Source organism: Osmerus mordax, chromosome 21, assembly GCF_038355195.1.
Source record: "Osmerus mordax isolate fOsmMor3 chromosome 21, fOsmMor3.pri, whole genome shotgun sequence".
Lineage (NCBI taxonomy): Eukaryota > Metazoa > Chordata > Actinopteri > Osmeriformes > Osmeridae > Osmerus > Osmerus mordax.
In genome coordinates, this window is record NC_090070.1 from 6,926,011 (window position 1) to 6,942,598 (window position 16,588).

At 45.8% G+C, this 16,588-nt stretch overlaps 4 protein-coding genes across 6 annotated transcripts; 1 reads left to right on the forward strand and 3 right to left on the reverse strand.

Moving 5' to 3' along the window:
* The first annotated feature begins 2,379 nt into the window (after nucleotides 1-2,379).
* Nucleotides 2,380-3,255, forward strand: LOC136965692 (protein Hook homolog 2-like). Of its 2 annotated transcripts, none has more exons than XR_010879323.1 (3): nucleotides 2,380-2,564; nucleotides 2,689-2,754; nucleotides 2,992-3,255. XR_010879323.1 is itself a non-coding variant. In XM_067259877.1 (3 exons), the coding sequence occupies exons 1-3, from the start codon at nucleotides 2,511-2,513 to the stop codon at nucleotides 3,127-3,129; spliced, it is 237 nt and encodes a 78-aa protein (XP_067115978.1). In that variant the 5' UTR covers nucleotides 2,380-2,510; the 3' UTR covers nucleotides 3,130-3,255. The 2 variants fall into 2 exon arrangements, 1 of the variants encoding a protein (XP_067115978.1); XM_067259877.1 differs by having other exon boundaries at nucleotides 3,013-3,255.
* Nucleotides 3,256-3,369: 114 nt separating this feature from the next.
* Nucleotides 3,370-7,177, reverse strand: LOC136965402 (bestrophin-2a-like). Its single transcript, XM_067259540.1, has 9 exons — nucleotides 7,026-7,177; nucleotides 6,776-6,870; nucleotides 6,323-6,556; nucleotides 5,930-6,084; nucleotides 5,758-5,835; nucleotides 5,477-5,629; nucleotides 5,156-5,236; nucleotides 4,710-4,864; nucleotides 3,370-4,447 (listed from the first exon to the last, which is right to left on the reverse strand). The coding sequence occupies exons 1-9, from the start codon at nucleotides 7,175-7,177 to the stop codon at nucleotides 3,637-3,639; spliced, it is 1,914 nt and encodes a 637-aa protein (XP_067115641.1). The 3' UTR covers nucleotides 3,370-3,636.
* On the reverse strand, nucleotides 7,096-14,631 carry get3 (guided entry of tail-anchored proteins factor 3, ATPase). 2 transcript variants are annotated; one of them, XM_067259542.1, is made up of 8 exons: nucleotides 14,488-14,631; nucleotides 13,645-13,792; nucleotides 13,083-13,231; nucleotides 12,666-12,816; nucleotides 12,303-12,410; nucleotides 11,859-12,056; nucleotides 10,252-10,376; nucleotides 7,096-7,207 (listed from the first exon to the last, which is right to left on the reverse strand). In XM_067259542.1, the coding sequence occupies exons 1-8, from the start codon at nucleotides 14,625-14,627 to the stop codon at nucleotides 7,186-7,188; spliced, it is 1,041 nt and encodes a 346-aa protein (XP_067115643.1). In that variant the 5' UTR covers nucleotides 14,628-14,631; the 3' UTR covers nucleotides 7,096-7,185. The 2 variants fall into 2 exon arrangements, with proteins under 2 accessions (XP_067115643.1, XP_067115644.1); XM_067259543.1 differs by lacking the exon at nucleotides 7,096-7,207 and having other exon boundaries at nucleotides 8,702-10,376.
* A 757-nt stretch (nucleotides 14,632-15,388) lies between these two features.
* On the reverse strand, nucleotides 15,389-16,318 carry LOC136965628 (noggin-like). Its single transcript, XM_067259811.1, has one exon. It carries the CDS (start codon nucleotides 16,316-16,318, stop codon nucleotides 15,389-15,391), a length of 930 nt encoding a protein of 309 aa, XP_067115912.1.
* Nucleotides 16,319-16,588: the final 270 nt, after the last annotated feature.

Below are 16,588 nucleotides of genomic sequence, written 5' to 3' on the forward strand. Positions count from 1 at the left end.
TCAGACTTCAAAGAAACAGTTAGTCAGCACAAAAAACAACATCACATACACCATGTAGTTCAGCCCAGTCCACACTAGGGCAGCCCAGACTACAACATCAAGTCTAAGCACCTTTGTGTGTTTATCTTGATAACCCTTCAGTCCTCGACCAATTAGTCCAGGCTGATTCATACTAGAATAGACAGAACAGGAGATAAAGAGATCTTGTCTAAACAGAGACTGTAGAACAGATATACAGATACACAGACAGGCAGATACAGTGAGTCTCTTGTCTGTTCTCAGACAACAATCGCACGGTGGGACCAACAGACAGAACCAGACAGACAGGTCGTCCATGTAGACAGGAAGTCCTTCCCGGACGAGGGTGTGTACAAGACGGGGAGTGCCCCAGACGTGGGCACACACACACACACACACACACACAGAGGGAGGCATGCAGGCATGCAGGCACGTAAGCGGATAAACACATACTCTCCTGTATGTGAATATTTTTCTTGTTTTTGTGTTGTCTTCATCCTACCTCATTATATGGGTGTTATAGCTGACTGGCTTGACTTGTTTCACTTTGACTAGCCTGTACTTTTAGTCAAGTTCTGTTTCTGTGCCATGGGCCTCTCAATCTCAATATTTTTCTTGTTGAATTATTAGTGGCCGAGAGGTGTAGGTTACAATGGTCTATTATACAATATAAGTAAACTTACACGTTTTTTCTAGTGTATATTTAGAAATATTATTGAAGGCAAATGGCTCACCACAAATAAAAAGCTCAGCGGCGCCCTCTAGTATCAAGATTAATCAACGCTACAAACCTCCAATGCTACAGTAGCAAAAATTACTAAAAACGAAATCCCAAAATGATTACTAAGTTAGGCATGCAACAACAAAGAAAAAACTTGTAGGTCTGCGTAAATACAACAACAACAACAACTAATTTGCCCTGAATGGGAAAACAATTATTAGACCTACATGTACTAAGTAGCCTACGTGTAGAGCTACCTGTTCAGACGTGTTCATACAATGAGCTGAAACAATTACTTTTAACAATATTTATTTTCTAACCTAGCCAGCGAAAGTATGAACTCGTGAACTAAGACGTTTCATTTTAACTGTCGTATGCACTTTTTTACCATTGTTATTCACAGTGTGCATATAGTCGTCGCATTAGTGGGAGGAAGGTTTCGCAACATGTGCACTCATTTGAGGCTAGCTAACTGGAATTGATGGCATAGGCTAGTGTTTTTCCGTTGTTTAGTTTAGTTTTTTTTCATTCAATCTCTGTGCTCCATCTTCCTCCTGAGAGAGTTAATGCTGTCAAGTGTCAAGTTTCAGAGATGCAGTTCCATGAAACAGTTGCTAGTTGAGTTTTTACTCATACATCTTTTTTTCTGTTTGGTCTGATGGGAACCCTTTTCCCACACACTTTTAAAATGATAACTAAGCCCACAACACAAGCTGTAGTCAAACTCCAATAACCGCATGGAGAAACCACAATGAGAACTGTTTCTCTCATATGATAAAAGGGTCGTGAACAGGTTTGTTAATTAATACCCAATTCCAGAGAAACCTTCACAAGATTTTTTTCTCACCACAGAATTCTATGAAGCAAGAAATACACTCACACCAAAACTTAGTACAGGAAACTCTAGCCACATTTCCCCCTAATAACACAGGTGCAGAGATACAGGCTTGACCTTTGTATTAACTGCTTCTCTTTGTAGATAATAGAAACAGTCATACAGTGGTCAAAACCTCAACCTGGAAACCCCATACTGCTACAGACCTAGCTGAAAAAAATGTAGTTCCCCCAAAACAATAACATCAACAATTGTCAACTTCCCTACTTTAGCTCTTCATTCTGGATCCAAATTGTCCCTACATCGTTCTAAAAGAACATTAAATGGGGAACAAATTGATCACTCATGTTTTCAATGCAGAGGAACCTCATTCTCAGTCTCTCCTGCTCCCCACACTGCTATGTTGTCTTCTACTCAACCAATGAAAAACATCTTAAAACAGATGCATTTGCCCTGGTCACTTTTAAGTACGTTTCTCAACTCAAAAGCGAACATTCTGTAGATTCCATGCTTTTGGCAGGACACCAATCCAACTCAACCCCCCCCCCCCCCCCCCCCACCCATCCATCATATTACATAATTTGTAATTGGTGCTAGACTGATGTTGACCATGAAGCCTGCTTGCTGTCTAGTGCTTACCAACAAATCCCACTCCTGAATGTGCCCCTGTCAGCAGGACTGCCACCCCTGGGCCGTCGGTCTCTGGCTTGGGCAGTAAAGCCCACCTCTCCATTGTTCTAACTGGAATGACTAAACCAGGGCCTCGTGTTCGACTGAAAAGAGAGAACAGTCAGCCAGGAGCTGGGAAGCACAGCCTGTTTGGTGTTTGTGTTACAGGGTGTGAGGTGAAAACTCAAGCTGGGTTTTGATTCCGGTCGGTTCTTAGTCCGAGTCGAGGGAGAGGGTGTACTGTGATTGGTCTGATTGGTGGTGCTGATGGCGACGACCCAGGACAAGAACCCACAGTGTGTCACGACGGCGGTGCGTGAGGTGAGCGCGTGTTCCGGTTGTCATAAACGTCTTAAAAATATATAACAACAAACCACCTGATAACTTACTCTCATGCCATTTTAATTGCAGAGAATTCTTATTGTTGAAGTTCCTATCTTTGTAGGAGTCCGATGAGAGAATACAGTCAAGACAAGATGAAGAGGTCATTATTGCAGCTTGGTACAGTATGGTGAGCAAACCTTCACTAAAGCTGATTCACTAGAGGAAGAGTCAAATATGCTATTAAATATAAATATGAAAATATGCTATATCAACTCACCACTATTAGTGAAAGTGTTAGTCTGATATGAGTAGCTGATTTCCAAACACAACTTTTTAAAATGTTGTTTATCTGAAATGAATGTTGTCTAGAATGAGTCACAAAGACAGCGTTTACGGAATGAAGTGATTTTGTTTCTATTTCAAGTGTGTGGCCCTCCAACAACAGAGCCTGACTGAAGGGTCCACATCTTCAAGCCAAGCCCAGTCCTTCCTGGCCCAGCAGAGGCTGTCCACCCAGGCCCGGAGAAGCCTGGGACTCACCCCAAGGATCCTGCCCAGGTAGGAGCACCTGAACCTGGGGCAGTGAGAAAGCCGAGGTAGTCCCCCTGTGGCTGTGGTGAGGAAGGAACCTGGAGGAAATCCTCCTGCCCCGTTATTGTGGAGGAAATACACATTTTATGTGCATTGTTGCCCCCTGCTGATCAAAATACAAACTTGCTGTGTCTCTTCAGCTTTTGTGTCTTGAATTTAATTTATTTGTTCAATAAAATTCACACAAAAAGTGAAGTGCTTGTTATTGAAAAGTTTATTTGAAGTTGTCAGGAGTACAACTAGGATTAGTTTTACTTAAGTTCTTAGCTTTGAATTCTACTTTATTCGAGAGTCTGATACAAAAATGAAAAGTTATCCAATAAGAGAGAAAATGAGTGACCATGGTGGATAATTGTAATTGTGTCATTCATCTAACTGTGTCCATCACATCTTTACGTTATCTTAAATGTGTTCACTTCACTACCTGTTCAGTTCAAGCTGAGGATTGTGGGTCAAGGGGATTTGATCCAATAATATTCTAGGAGCCGGTAAACTCTGACCCCATGCTGACGCTGCGGAGGCGCTGAGGCTCGTCCAATGGGACAGTAAGGAAGGACATTTGGGCTCCACCAACGGATCGCTTCAGAATGGCGGGCGTGCCTCTGTTCTGCTCGCCAATTGGCTGGGTGCTGAGGAGGTCCTGGGTGGAGTGGGCCGGTCTGGAGCGTGGCAGGACGGAGGAGGAGCGGGTGGTGGAGGGTGTAGCCGAGGCGGGTCTGGGTGTCTCCTCCTGGGGTTGTCTCACCGGGGCTTCCCTGGAGGGTTGGAGGGGAGGGGGGAGCAGGGGCACGGAGCTCCCCCTAACTCCCTCGTCGGCGCCTTCCTCCTCTGCCTCGCCCTCACCTCCACTCCTCCCTTCCGCCTCTCCATCCTCCTCCATCTGGCTGGGGAGGGACCCCCCTTGCCTGTCCCGTTCCACCCCGAACTGGATCTCCAGGAGGGGGGTACGAGAGGTGATCCCACCCCCGTAGCTGCACAGGGTACTCTGGGTGTCCTGGCCCAGCACTGAAGGCAGCGACACCCCCGCACCCACCTTCCCCCCTCCCCCTCCGGTGTCGTCGTCATCGTTATCGTCGATGGAGGACGGCGGGTCGATGCTGGGCGAGCGGCGGAACCTCATGAGCTGGGCGGAGGTCCGGCGGAGGGCCCCGCCCATGAGGCCGGTGGGGGAGGGGGCGGTGCTGAGAAGGCGGTTGAAGAGCGCCATGTTGGGGTGATGATTGCCAGACTCCTCCAGGTTCTCCGCGATGTTCTCCAGAGGCTGGAAATGCATCTCTTCTTTAGGGATCCTGAAGGGGGGGAATGGATCACATCTGCTCGTCACCTCTGCGTTTGTTGAGCATGCACGCACGCAGACAGTGACTATAGGGGAAAGGTTTTGCACTTTGCCTTGATCAAATGAACTGAAATGATTGCATTCTCGATGGACAAAATTGGGATCCGATCAAGTGAATTTCGACTTAAAATGATGCCCTTAACTATTTCTTGTCATGCGTTTGTGGGCTTGTGTGTGTGTGACTGAGTGTGTGTTTCGGTTTAGCGAGGACGTACGCCATGTCGAAGGTGGAGCCCTGGAAGGAGGGCTTGCGGAGCACGAAGAGCGTGGCGGCGGTGTAGGGCGGCCGCGGGTTGGAGTCGTTCCAGTAACGATCCCTCTCCATGATGGGCAGGTCGGCGTACATCTCGTCCACTGCCATCATGGAGACCTGAGGGATGGACGACACGCACGCACGTTGAACACACGTCTGTTAACACACGTCTGTTAACACACGCGCGTACCTGTTTTGGGCTTGTCGGGTCTCACAATTAGAGTAACTAGTGCACAGTGCCCGTGATGCAGTCGGTGATTAAGATTCCTGGCATTATTAGAGAGTTACCGGTAATGACACACACACACACACACACACACACACACACGTGCACAAAACACCCAAAAGCGAACATAAACCTACACATCGACTCTTAGCAAATGGGAACATATAATCAGAGATGCAGACCTGAAAGTTCCTATCAATCAGCCAGTTGGTCTCAAAGTCATCGTCATCCTCTCCAAAGGGGTTGATCAGCTGTTCTGCGACCTTGGAGACAGAGAAAGAGGCAGATGGGAAACGTAGTTCATATTCAACTCCCTCTTTGAACCACGATTGCCATTAGGCGCATATGCCATGTGAAACACAGGCAGGAGGGGAGTGGGGTGATGGGGCAGCGGCCTCGGTCTGCAAGCCCTCTGGTCCATGGACTCTGGCTGTTTGTGAGGTGACAGTGAGAGGGACCATAATTGGAACTACTTTATGACATGTACAGCCCTTTCTTCTAACCTTGAGCCAGCCAGCGTAGAAGAAGAACTGCAGCAGGGTGAAGATAGGCACGTAGAGGTCCAGGTCGTGACCCGGGTAACCCTGGCTGGGGTCCAGGAACTGGCGGCCAATCAGACACACCAGGAAGAAGCTGTACACGGCCAGGGTCACTACCTGGGGGCGGGCAGAGAAGATGATGTCATGATTGTCACTGACAAGTTTAACAGAGAGGTTTTCAGTGCTTGAACATGTACTCATGCACACTGGTTCACTCGCACCCACCCCCACACACACACACTTACCTGGGTGTAGACCAGAGGCACACTGATCATGTCATAGTGGAAAAGCAAGCTGCACTTTCCTCGGAATTCATTGAGTTCCTGATAATAGACAATGTGCACGTGTTTGAAATACCATGATTAGAACCTACGGCACAGTATCGCGTTTTTCCTGTTAGTGTGTGTGTGTACCAACCTCCAGCAGCAGTTTGAGGGTGCTGTCATCTTTGACCCTCCCCTCACAGCGGGCCACGGCCACAAGATTGGTGAACCACACGCAGGGTATCCAGTACTTGTTGTAGGGAGAATGGAGGCTCTCAAACTTCTTACGCTCCTCTCTGGTCATGAAGCCTGAAAGGGCATGACAGAGAATGATATCCCTATATAGCCCTTTCAGAAGCAATGTCACAGAGGGCTTCACATACGCCCATAGAACTGCCCCTCTACCAACCTATATTACTATATATTATTTAATCTTATGTGATATTGTTATGACAATCGTCTGCAATCTCATGTGTGGGACAGGTAGGCCTACTTTGGGAGTCGAACTGTGGAACATTTTTTACTTTAGTCCCAGCCACAAACTCACCTGCTTCGACGACGTGGTCCATGGTGGGGAAGCGCTTGAACACAGCAGTGCTGACCGAACGCAGTATCAGTAGCGCGGACAGACTGGCGTAGCGCATCAAGGTCCGCCGCAGAAGCCGCCCGCGCTCATCTCCACCTTGTAGTCCGCCCGAGAGCGTGCACATGAGGCGGTCTGGCAAAGGGATGCTGGTGTACTGGCTCCACCAACGGTTGACGATAAGCGTCACGTAGAAACCTGTTGCGGGCACGAATGCATTCCTCATCCGTTTAATAATAATTAATAATTATGGTTCATATTTGATATTGTGGGATTTTGAACTCTCACATGGGTTAGGCGTGATAACATTGATTCCACCCCCGGCTTATAACCCTAATGTTATGCTAGTCATGGACTTCATTAGTTCAGGCCACGAGTGTCTAGTTGAACCCTGGCCCTGGAATGTGTATGGCTCACCTAATACAAAAGACATGGGGATGAGACTGGCGTAATGGTTGCAGTAGATTGCCAGTTTCTCAAAATACCTCTTCTGGTCATCATAAAGGAAGAACCTGATGAGAAGAACATCAGAGAACGATGTAAGAATATTAAATGAAACTATTTAACAGCTGTCGAAGATTAAATATATGCCTAAATCCCTCGTTTTATTTCTGAGAAATGTAAGCTATTGTTATTTGGTTAAAGTTGGGGTAAAATGCCGTCTAACCTGTAAGTGACACTAATGGCCGTGTACATGGCGAAGAAGGCGATGAACTCCTTGTACAAAACTTTGTATATGCTTCCTCTCCAGGCAAGGAGCAGTTTGGAGAAGCCGCAGAAGCGCGCATTGGCCACCCGCGCTGTGTAGGTGACAGTCATGACGTCGTTTAAATCCCCAGAGAGCGGTTTCTTGTGTGAACAGACAAATGTGTCATTGTTGCATTTCAAGCGTCAACATATAGACACAAGTTCAAAGTTTTCGTTAAACATCATATGGTCCAATTTAGGTGTAGGTACATTTAGGCGGACAACAGTTTTGGGGAGGATACAAGGAACTTATTTTGTTGACCACATCATTTACTCTCAAATTAGTGACTGTAACTTAAGCTCGATCGCTCATCATCTTATCGAAACTGGTAGTTATCCATTCATGCTTAATATGTTGAGGTGGATAATGTTATCGTGCTCGTTTCCCGTAATTGTGGGATACACATTTTCTTACCTTCTTTTTGGTGTGGATGGCGCTTCGATTTTGCTTGCAGCCACTAGATGAGTCAACAAATTTTTGGAACGTAATTGGCCCACGTCCTTAATTGGCACACGTTGTTGTGGTAAAATGAACTTCTAGTTCACAGTGAAATATAAGGGTCTTTATAGAACAAATTGAGTACCAGGCAATCCATAGTCTTCAGATCTTTATACTGATTCATCATACAGAAGTCAACCACAAAGCAATAGCTTAATCCATCCAGCCTCATCGGTGCGTTCAGTGGTGGGCGCCCCGGGGTAAATCCGTAAACGGGAAAGAACGGAGCTCGTTAGCACTGCCCCCCGACAGGGAAAGCAGGACTCGGCACAGTGCACTTGAAATCCGTGATGGACCACAAGCGACAGGCCGCCAAGAGCTACCCATAAAGTCAGGGCACGCGTGCGTAAAGTACAGCAAACATAGAAACCAGGACTAAAGACAATGTAATTGAATAAAGACAAATAAAATATAGTAAAAATACTTAATCCCAACTTTTGTGTTTTTAAATGGTTGGCTAAGTATGTGTTCAACCGGAAAGGCTGTTGTTTTCAAGTCAAGTGCCTTAATTTGCCCAGTCCGCGGCTAAATCTAAAGTGTACTAAAAGCACTAAAACGCCTCCGCGGGATGCTTGTTTGTATGACCTGAACAGTAGATGGAGGTTAGAAGCCAAGTCAGGATCTGTCATGGCAGATTTAGCCGGCCGGTGGTGAGTATCCGTGGTTAACTGTGCTTCATGGACTTTGTGTCCTTGCCCATTCAGAAGGGGTACGAGGCTACTTCGGTCATCAATTACATATTTGAACAGTTCATTACCGTTTCGACAGTTTGAAACATGAATCATACATCAAAGAAACACATATGTCCCTGCGCTGATTCATCTCTATTTTATTTCATAACACCGTTAAAAACAATAAGCATAAATAAAAAGTCATTAGCATAAAATTAATCTGGGCCTGCCCCATAAATCCCCCACCTGTATCAGTTATAATCAAACAAGTATTGTATCTACAAAGTATGCAATTAGACCGATAATTCTTTTTTTTATTTTTTTTACGGGCATTCCTTGTGCTTGGCAGTTCTGGAAGAAGATGTGCACAAAGAGGCAAGCGATTGAAAATGCAACATGTAAATGAGTTTTTTTCTCTCCACAACGTAAAGAATCAACGACCTTCTTTTATTTATTTGGGACAAGGGTTCAAGCAACATTCAGTGATCCTTTATTTGTATTTCCTTATAACAATGCACTACTAAGGCATTTGATAAAGCCAACGTCACTCTGGTGTGCCCAAACGGAGAGTTCTGGACTAAACAGGAGAGAAAAGAGAGGGATGGAGAGGAGAGAAAGTGGCACTTTCAAGCTTTACACAAACACCGGAGGGGACACCTATCTCTTTCAAGCATGTGAACCAAACAGATATACGATCGTGACAAAGTGCTGTCTGGGGGTGGACACTGACAATGCCCGTTCTTGCCCGTGATTCTTGTCAATAAATTAAAAAGTAATACTAAGTCAACTCTTCCACAGAGCTAAACAGTGGTGTGAAGATGGTTTGTACACCACTGTTACATGGAGCAAACAGCCAGAAACAATGGAGGTATATACTGTAGATCGGGTCATTAGAGGCCCATTTAAGAAGGGTTTGGCCTGCTTGAGCTCTTAAAAATGCAGCCTTACACATCCTTGCTCTTTTCCTCTCTGGGAAATCCCTGATCTGCAGCAACTGGATGGGCAGCAGCGGTGAAGAGATTTACATGCTTCAGCCTGTCCAACCATGTTAGATCAGATGTTCCCTCAGGGAAGGGAAGGAGACATCTTTAGAGTATTCAAGCAGTCTTGGTCGGATAAGGGGTTCAATACATCACACACCCCCACACATTAGAAGCACCCCCCTCTCTCTTCATTGCAACTATCTATTCACCCCGACACCCCCACACAAATCTTCACCTACAACCAGACAGAAATAAAGCATTCCTCAACCACCTCCTGTTCCCTACTTCCTCTTTTAATAAAAAGAAAAAAGAGCAAAAACAAATCAAAATGGACACAGCCTAAATAGGAACCACATGGCAAAACCAATGAAGCAAACGAGTTGTCTGAGAGCAGGTTCATACTGGAGAAGTCGACAAAGCAGCACCGGACAAACTTTGCCATCGGGGAGACCTGCAACATTACCAAGGCCGGATAACCAGATGGGGTGAGGTGAGGTTGGGGTAACAGTTTTTGGAGGGAGACGGAAAAAGTTGAAATGCTTTGTGGGAATAGTACGCGTTTCCCCCCCCCGGGTGGTTATGACGAGTGTTGGGGCGAGAAGAAAAAAAACACAAAAGAGCCATTCCTGTGTGGAGCCTCTTCGGTGTATCTCTCTCTCACAAATGTGTGACATGAGCAGGTGGTGTGTGTGTTCTCTCCACCCGCTCCATTTGACGTGTTTGTATATGTGCACCATGTGAGAGTGCGTGTGTGTGTGTAGTCTATATGTCAATTATTGGTGTGTGTGTGGCTTGCTGTAGCAGTAGGTTCCGGTTGTTATCTGACAATGAGGAAGTGGAGGGTGGTCCCGCGGTGCGGGGGGGGGGGGGGGGGGGTGGGGGGGGTGGGTGGGTTTCAGTAAGAGGTGGTGAGTTCAGGCTGCAGGATGAAGAGGACTGTGGACTGTTGTTGTTTGTGTGAATGTTGAGGGGAGGGGGGGGGGGTAGTCTCACTTGGTGGGGGGGTTGTAGGGCTCCAGGAGTTGCTGGGAGAAGGTGTTGACCTTGTCGGCGCCTCGTACTTCGTGGGGCAGCAGTGGTAGCTTGACTATGTGGAAATCTTCATACAGGTCCTCCATCTGTGGCATATTCACATGTCACATATCCATGTTGCTATGACACTCTGCAGGTGGCTCCACACACACACACTCTCTCTCTCTCTCTCTCTCTCTCTCTCTCTCTCTCTCTCTCTCTCTCTCTCTCTCTCTCTCTCTCTCTCTCTCTCTCTCTCTCTCTCTCTCTCTCTCTCTCTCTCTCTCTCTCTGCAGGTGGCTACACACACACACACACACACACACACAGACACGCTGGGAAAAGGTTCCCTACAGCCCCCACAAACAAACCACTCTCTCCCTGGTGTGACGTAACACAAACAAAACTGCCGCATAAACAATCAAACACATACAGTACTGTGCAAAAGTCTTAGGCATGAGAAAACATTTTCATGAAGTAAAGCAAAAAAAATACAAATATAAATAGCAAAAATGAAATGAAAAGGCTAAAATTGCACTTTTACTGCCGCAGAAATACAGAAGACAAAAAAAGACAATATTCATGTCAAACATGACTACTAATCATCGGCTACGAATGGCGCGAGGCTGTTCACACCAGACGCACATTTCTCCGCGCGGGTCGTCAAGCCTTTCACCTCCTATGAACTTACCTGTTTCACATGTCACGCTGACATGGTACATAAACATGGCATAGGCTATATTTTGGATCGTGTTATTCCAACAGCCGCCCAGAATTGATCCTTCTCTACGTTGTCCTTGTCAAATTGGTGCTGGGGGGGTCATACAACTCCCTGTGCTTTTCAACTTCGAGAATTAATATGATGTCGTCCATCTCCTTGAATTTCTCCGATTTTCAAAATCGACTTGGGGGTTCTTTCTCGGTAGGTCTACAAGCGGGTGTGTTGTGTGCAATGTGGGACAACTCGTTTCTCTCTGCCAATAGACAGACCGTTCAGAAACAACTGCGGGCATGCTGGCTCAACAGATCCATCCGTTTATTGTCATTCGTTTTGATCAGGGTAACCACATGGAACGGCCGTTCGTAACCAACATTGTGTAGTTCGATAGCTTAAATTATATAGGGTGAATATTGGTAAAGTACGCAGGCCTACAAAGTAATATTTTATAAATAATTATACAGTTTACAACTTTACAAATGTTCACCGTAGTCGACAATTAATGTAGTCAAATCATAATAACATGTTTTTATATTAAAATATATCAACTAATATGGTGTATTTTATCACCCTGCAGCCGACTTCGCAAGTGTCTCGTGGAAAAATTCGACCAGCTGCCGAAACGATCGCTGCAGAGTGCGAGCCAATCGCGGCGCTTCGTAGTGCCTGTGTGGGCGGTCCAATTTGATAACATGAGCGCCGAAAGAAAAAAGGCAGCGCTTCCAGGCGCTTCGCAGCCAGTGTGTCCCAGGCGCAAGACTTCTGCACAGTACTGTATCTTTCTCCATCTAAAACTACCCTCACACACACACACACACACACACACACACACACACACACACACTCTCCCCCCCCACCCAAGCTCCATTACCTGGTCCAGGTACTTGGACTGGATCTTGTGGCGGGCCTCGCACATCTTGCAGGGCCGCTCAGAGTCGGGGAACACCAGCTGGTTGACGATGATGTTGTGCGTGTCGATGCGACACTTGGCCAGCTCCTGGATCAGCCGCTCCGTCTCGTACAGGGACAGGAACTCTGCGATGCACACGCAGATGAAGGTCGTCTGCTCCTGGGAGGGGGTGAGGAGGTGAGTCAGACACCAGCCCAGACAAACGGACGGACACCAGACGGCATCTTAAGCAGCGTAGGAGGTAAATCTCAGGGGGGGGAAAACACATACATCCTCACACACACACACACACACACACACACACATACATCCTCTCTCACCCACACACACACACACACACACACAAAGGTCAATTGTACCCATGGCGGCACACAGTGTGTGGACCTGAGAAGAGGAGGGACTTACGGGGTCCTTGAACTGTTCACTGACGGAGCGGATGACAGGTAGCGTCTCCTCCAGCTTGGAGGCCAGCTGGTCTGCATTCATGTCCCCCAGACCCAGCATGTTACACATCTGAAGAGGGGACACACACACAGGAGGGGGGTGTAAACACAGAGGAAGAGACATAAATAAATCATTTAGGTGGTAGAGATACAAAAGGAAGAGAATATTCAAAAAGGAGAGGCGTCAAAGAGAACAAAATAAGTGTGAGAGACAAAATAGTCAACTTGCAGTTCCACATTGAAAAGAGGAGTTGGAATTTTGTAGGGTATGACTCCATTTCGAAGAAATTACTACAATGCCCAGACAGGTTTGCCTAGACAGTACCTGGGATATGAAGGGACTGATCTGGTTCTTTATCTGCATGAGTCGACCAAGGCCTCGCTCCACGATGGTGGGGAAGTTGAGCAGGCGCAGTGTGTGGCCAGTAGGGGCAGTGTCAAACACCACCACTGAGAAGTTCATGCCTTTCACTAACCTGTCGCCACAGAAGAAGAGACGGCACGATGAATGCAAACAGCTTGAAAAGGTGTCAGACGTTCCCATATTGTCTTGACTACATCTCAAATAAAAGGCCAAATCAAATATTCATCCTGACGCTGTTACTTTTCAGGTTGAAAGGTCTCTCCAGCTAAAATTTCCACACAGGTGAGTCAAGTTCAGCTTAGCTCCTTGAGGCTCAGACAGCTGTAACAGTGTTTATAATGTGTATGGTCCCTAAGTGTTACCCCGCCAGTATCTGACCTCATGACCTCGGCGTAGCTCATGGCCTCGTCGATGCCTGGGAAGGCGCTCATGGCCTCCTGCATCATCTTCTTGCCCATGCTCAGCATGTTGTCCTCCTCGAAGAACTCGTCTGGGAGCTCCGCCACACCCAGGCTGGGGTCGATCTCCTGCGCTCGCGCACACACACACACACACACACACACACACACAGGGATGTACGGAACACACACACACACACACACATTTTGACAGTGTGAGTTTTAATAACAAGTTTTGTTTATGAGACCTCCGGCAGCTTCGACATTTACCAAAACAATGACTAACGAGCATCTCATCTCTTCATGTGAGACTAACACCAACGTGACAAACTGTGCACTAGAAAGGCACATGTGATGCTTTGGCCACATATTTCATTGATGGAATCACACAGGCTTCTTTGTTTGGCAACAGAAATGGATGATGTTTTTTTTCATTCATGTCCGATGCCTCCAAACCTTATTGAGACAACTTAATCGTTCTGATTTTAAAACGGCACAGATTTATTATGTTATATATAGTTCTGTGACCCAGTTCGACTTACCATGGCAAATAGGTTGTCATAACCCTTGACTTTGGTGGGCACCTTGGAGAACTTTTGGTCGAAGGCATCTGAGATGTTGTGCGCGGGGTCAGTGGAGATGATGAGCACACTCTCGCGAACAGCGGCCAGCTGGACAGCCAGACTGCAGCTGTGTCGTGCCAGAGGGAGGGTGAAATTATACTGTTAGAAGCCCTTTGCGTAATAGCCAAACTCAGATAGTTTTATAATGGAGTTTCAAAAAGGAACATGTACTGTATCTTACATTGATAAGGATGACAATCCATTATACTTGTAGGGGAAATTCTAACACGAAGTTAAGTCATAGTCTACCTTAAGTCATAACTGACTGTAATGCGATCTGCTTGTTTGAATGAGCCACTATCTAAAGTTGTGAGATACATTTCATGTACCTTGCTTGTCAAGTCGACGGCTAAAATAGGGAACTTGCAAAGTCTAAACAACACGAATAATTCAGTTGATACTAGTGTCAAATAACTAGCTCTAGCTAAACCAATGTCAATGAATGAGAGCTATCAATCGATTGGCGTTTTGACAGCAAGCTAGCTACAGTGTAGCACTAGACTATCTGGTTAGTCAAGTTAGCTAAACTAGGCACTAACAAGCTATTAAAACGCTTCCACTGACATTAAATTAAAGCCACAATGCAATCTACAAAGAGTATTCTGTTAAATGTCGAAACCATTCGGTTGATTCGGATTCGGTTGTTGCTTTTGTTGTTTACAGCTACAACGTACACCTTGGTGCTAGTGACGTTAGCAACAGCTAGCAAGCGGCGAGTACTGATGTCACCATGTGACGAAGCATATTTCTCCCTTCACTTACCTGCACGTCGTTTTGCCAACGCCACCCTTTCCTCCTACAAATATCCATTTTAAAGATTTCTGCTCGATTATGTTTTTTAACGTCGGTTCTAATGGCTCAACGTCGGGCGCATCTTCAAATTCTTCCTCCAATGCAGCCATCTTGTGTACAGGTCAGCAATTGGAATGTACCAAATTCGATTAGATGCCGTAAAAAGGGTTAACAGACTGTACCATATTTACTTACCATATTTTATGTCTCCAAGTTTCAAAAAATATACGTAGTCTAACTTAAGCGCACTTATCACACGTATTAAATATACTGTATATATTAATCACAATTTAAACAATGATAAACATAAGACACGTAGATTAAAAAAAGACGCTGAATGTAAAACAGCATTTTAATTAGAGGAACTTTGTGTTTGGGTGCTTGTGTTGCAGATGCAGTTGTTGTTATGAACTGGACTTATAGGATCATGCTTATTTATTAGCCGTTGTTATAAACGTTGTTATTCAATACTTTTACTAACATTTGAACAGAGCGGAATAGTTAAATGTGAGGATGAGCACATTTCTTGTAGCCTGCCTAGGCTACACTAGGTGGAGCACGTTATCAAGCAACAAAATGTGCCTACCAGCCTCTGGAGAGCTTTTGTAAAATCTTGTCAATTAAACACTTCAAACAAAGCACAAAAAAAACATTACCAACACTCATTGTTGAAATAACAAACTTTTTTTGTTGATAGCCTTAAAACTAACACTTGGAATATCCTACAATTATCACTTAAGATGGTAATAAACAAATTAATTACAACCTGTATTTTACTTATTACTAAGTCAATAGTAATTTCACAGGAAGTCACATAGAAAGACTAGGCTTACATGAAATCGTTTTTCAATCAAAAAACAGAATTGGGAAATCAAAGAAATTCTTTGCATGAACATTTACACGCGGTAACAACTGGGTAAGGCACCTGCCTCCACATGCACTTTTTGCCTGATGGCCCTGATCCCACCACAATGACCCTGTCGGACACCGCAATCCCCTTCAACCCAACGCCGTCTTCATCCTCGTGTTCCGTGCAATGGAAGGCAAGGATTTTAAGATGAGTAACTTGTGCCCGTCGGCATGCCATGCCGCTGGGGAAAGAGCAACTTTGGGATGCACCTGGCATTTCACAGTCAGTGTGGCGAAGCCAGCGTGGCCAAAATACTGGACCCATATCAACCCACTTGTAGCGCAAGCCACAGGTGGCGTAACTTACTAACCAGTTTCGGACTGAACTAACAACATTTAAGGGCAGTGAGCTCAAGTCCAAATCCTCGGTTTCCTTTTCAAGTTTGCGTTGATACCGCGCTGCGCCCTCTGTCAGTTCTGGAGACGCGCTTAAGTTGAACACCTTGTTTACAGTGTAGTTCGGTAAGGACGCATTTGGAACATGTCCATGAGATCCAGTTTGCCCAGACTTGGCCGCATCATTTTCCCCCGCCAACGCCCAGACCCCCTCTTCAGAGGGACGCTGAATTGACATCCAGAACGGATCAAAAGACGAACCCAAAACGCGTAGGAGCCGGCGTGGGCGAAGGTGTTTTGGTTTTGGTGTGTAATGGTAGTCCTCCACGTTTAACGAAAGCAAGTAAGGTCGGACTGGCTCAGAAGAAGTAACTGGTTTGGAACGTAAAAATGTCAAATACCAGTCAGTGTCCCTCTGGTCATTCAGGGGTTCAGTGTGTGAGGGTTCCTGGTTTTGAAAATACATAGAGGTGCTAGAACCATTAAAACGGATAATCAGAGTCACCCAAAGCAACAAAGTGCGGCTGTTCCTCCACCAGTTCACCGATCTTGTCATTTTGTAGGTTGAAGATTGTCCTCAGAAGCTGAGTTAAATCAACTCACCCTGGCACAGAGTAGGCAACACTAGACACTCAAGTGCATGGAATTCTTACTTCCTAGGTTTAGCCAACTTAAGAATACAAAGAGTGTAACATTTCTCCAACCCACTCTTGTAATAGGATTCCTGGATACTGTGTAATAAATAGCTTCCCAGGTCCCCAGAATCAACCTCCTCATGTTTTTGTACCCAGTGTATCACAGCAGACATCCTTGAGCTCCGGTACAA

Bases quoted from the DNA above. Each gene is read 5' to 3' on its own strand.
- LOC136965628 (XM_067259811.1), bottom strand. From the start codon at position 16,318: ATGACAAGATCGGTGAACTGGTGGAGGAACAGCCGCACTTTGTTGCTT.
- get3 (XM_067259542.1), bottom strand. From the start codon at position 14,627: ATGGCTGCATTGGAGGAAGAATTTGAAGATGCGCCCGACGTTGAGCCA. The intron at 13,793-14,487 runs GTAAGTGAAGGG...GGCACGACACAG, and splicing joins GTTGGCAAAACGACGTGCAG to CTGCAGTCTGGCTGTCCAGC. The intron at 10,377-11,858 runs GTAATGGAGCTT...AATATGCCACAG, and splicing joins AGTCCAAGTACCTGGACCAG to ATGGAGGACCTGTATGAAGA.
- LOC136965692 (XM_067259877.1), top strand. From the start codon at position 2,511: ATGGCGACGACCCAGGACAAGAACCCACAGTGTGTCACGACGGCGGTG. The intron at 2,565-2,688 runs GTGAGCGCGTGT...CTATCTTTGTAG, and splicing joins TCACGACGGCGGTGCGTGAG to GAGTCCGATGAGAGAATACA. The intron at 2,755-3,012 runs GTGAGCAAACCT...CTCCAACAACAG, and splicing joins TTGCAGCTTGGTACAGTATG to AGCCTGACTGAAGGGTCCAC.
- LOC136965402 (XM_067259540.1), bottom strand. From the start codon at position 7,177: ATGACTGTCACCTACACAGCGCGGGTGGCCAATGCGCGCTTCTGCGGC. The intron at 5,836-5,929 runs GTTGGTACACAC...GTCTATTATCAG, and splicing joins CCCTCAAACTGCTGCTGGAG to GAACTCAATGAATTCCGAGG. The intron at 4,448-4,709 runs GTACGTCCTCGC...CCCCCCCTTCAG, and splicing joins GGCTCCACCTTCGACATGGC to GATCCCTAAAGAAGAGATGC.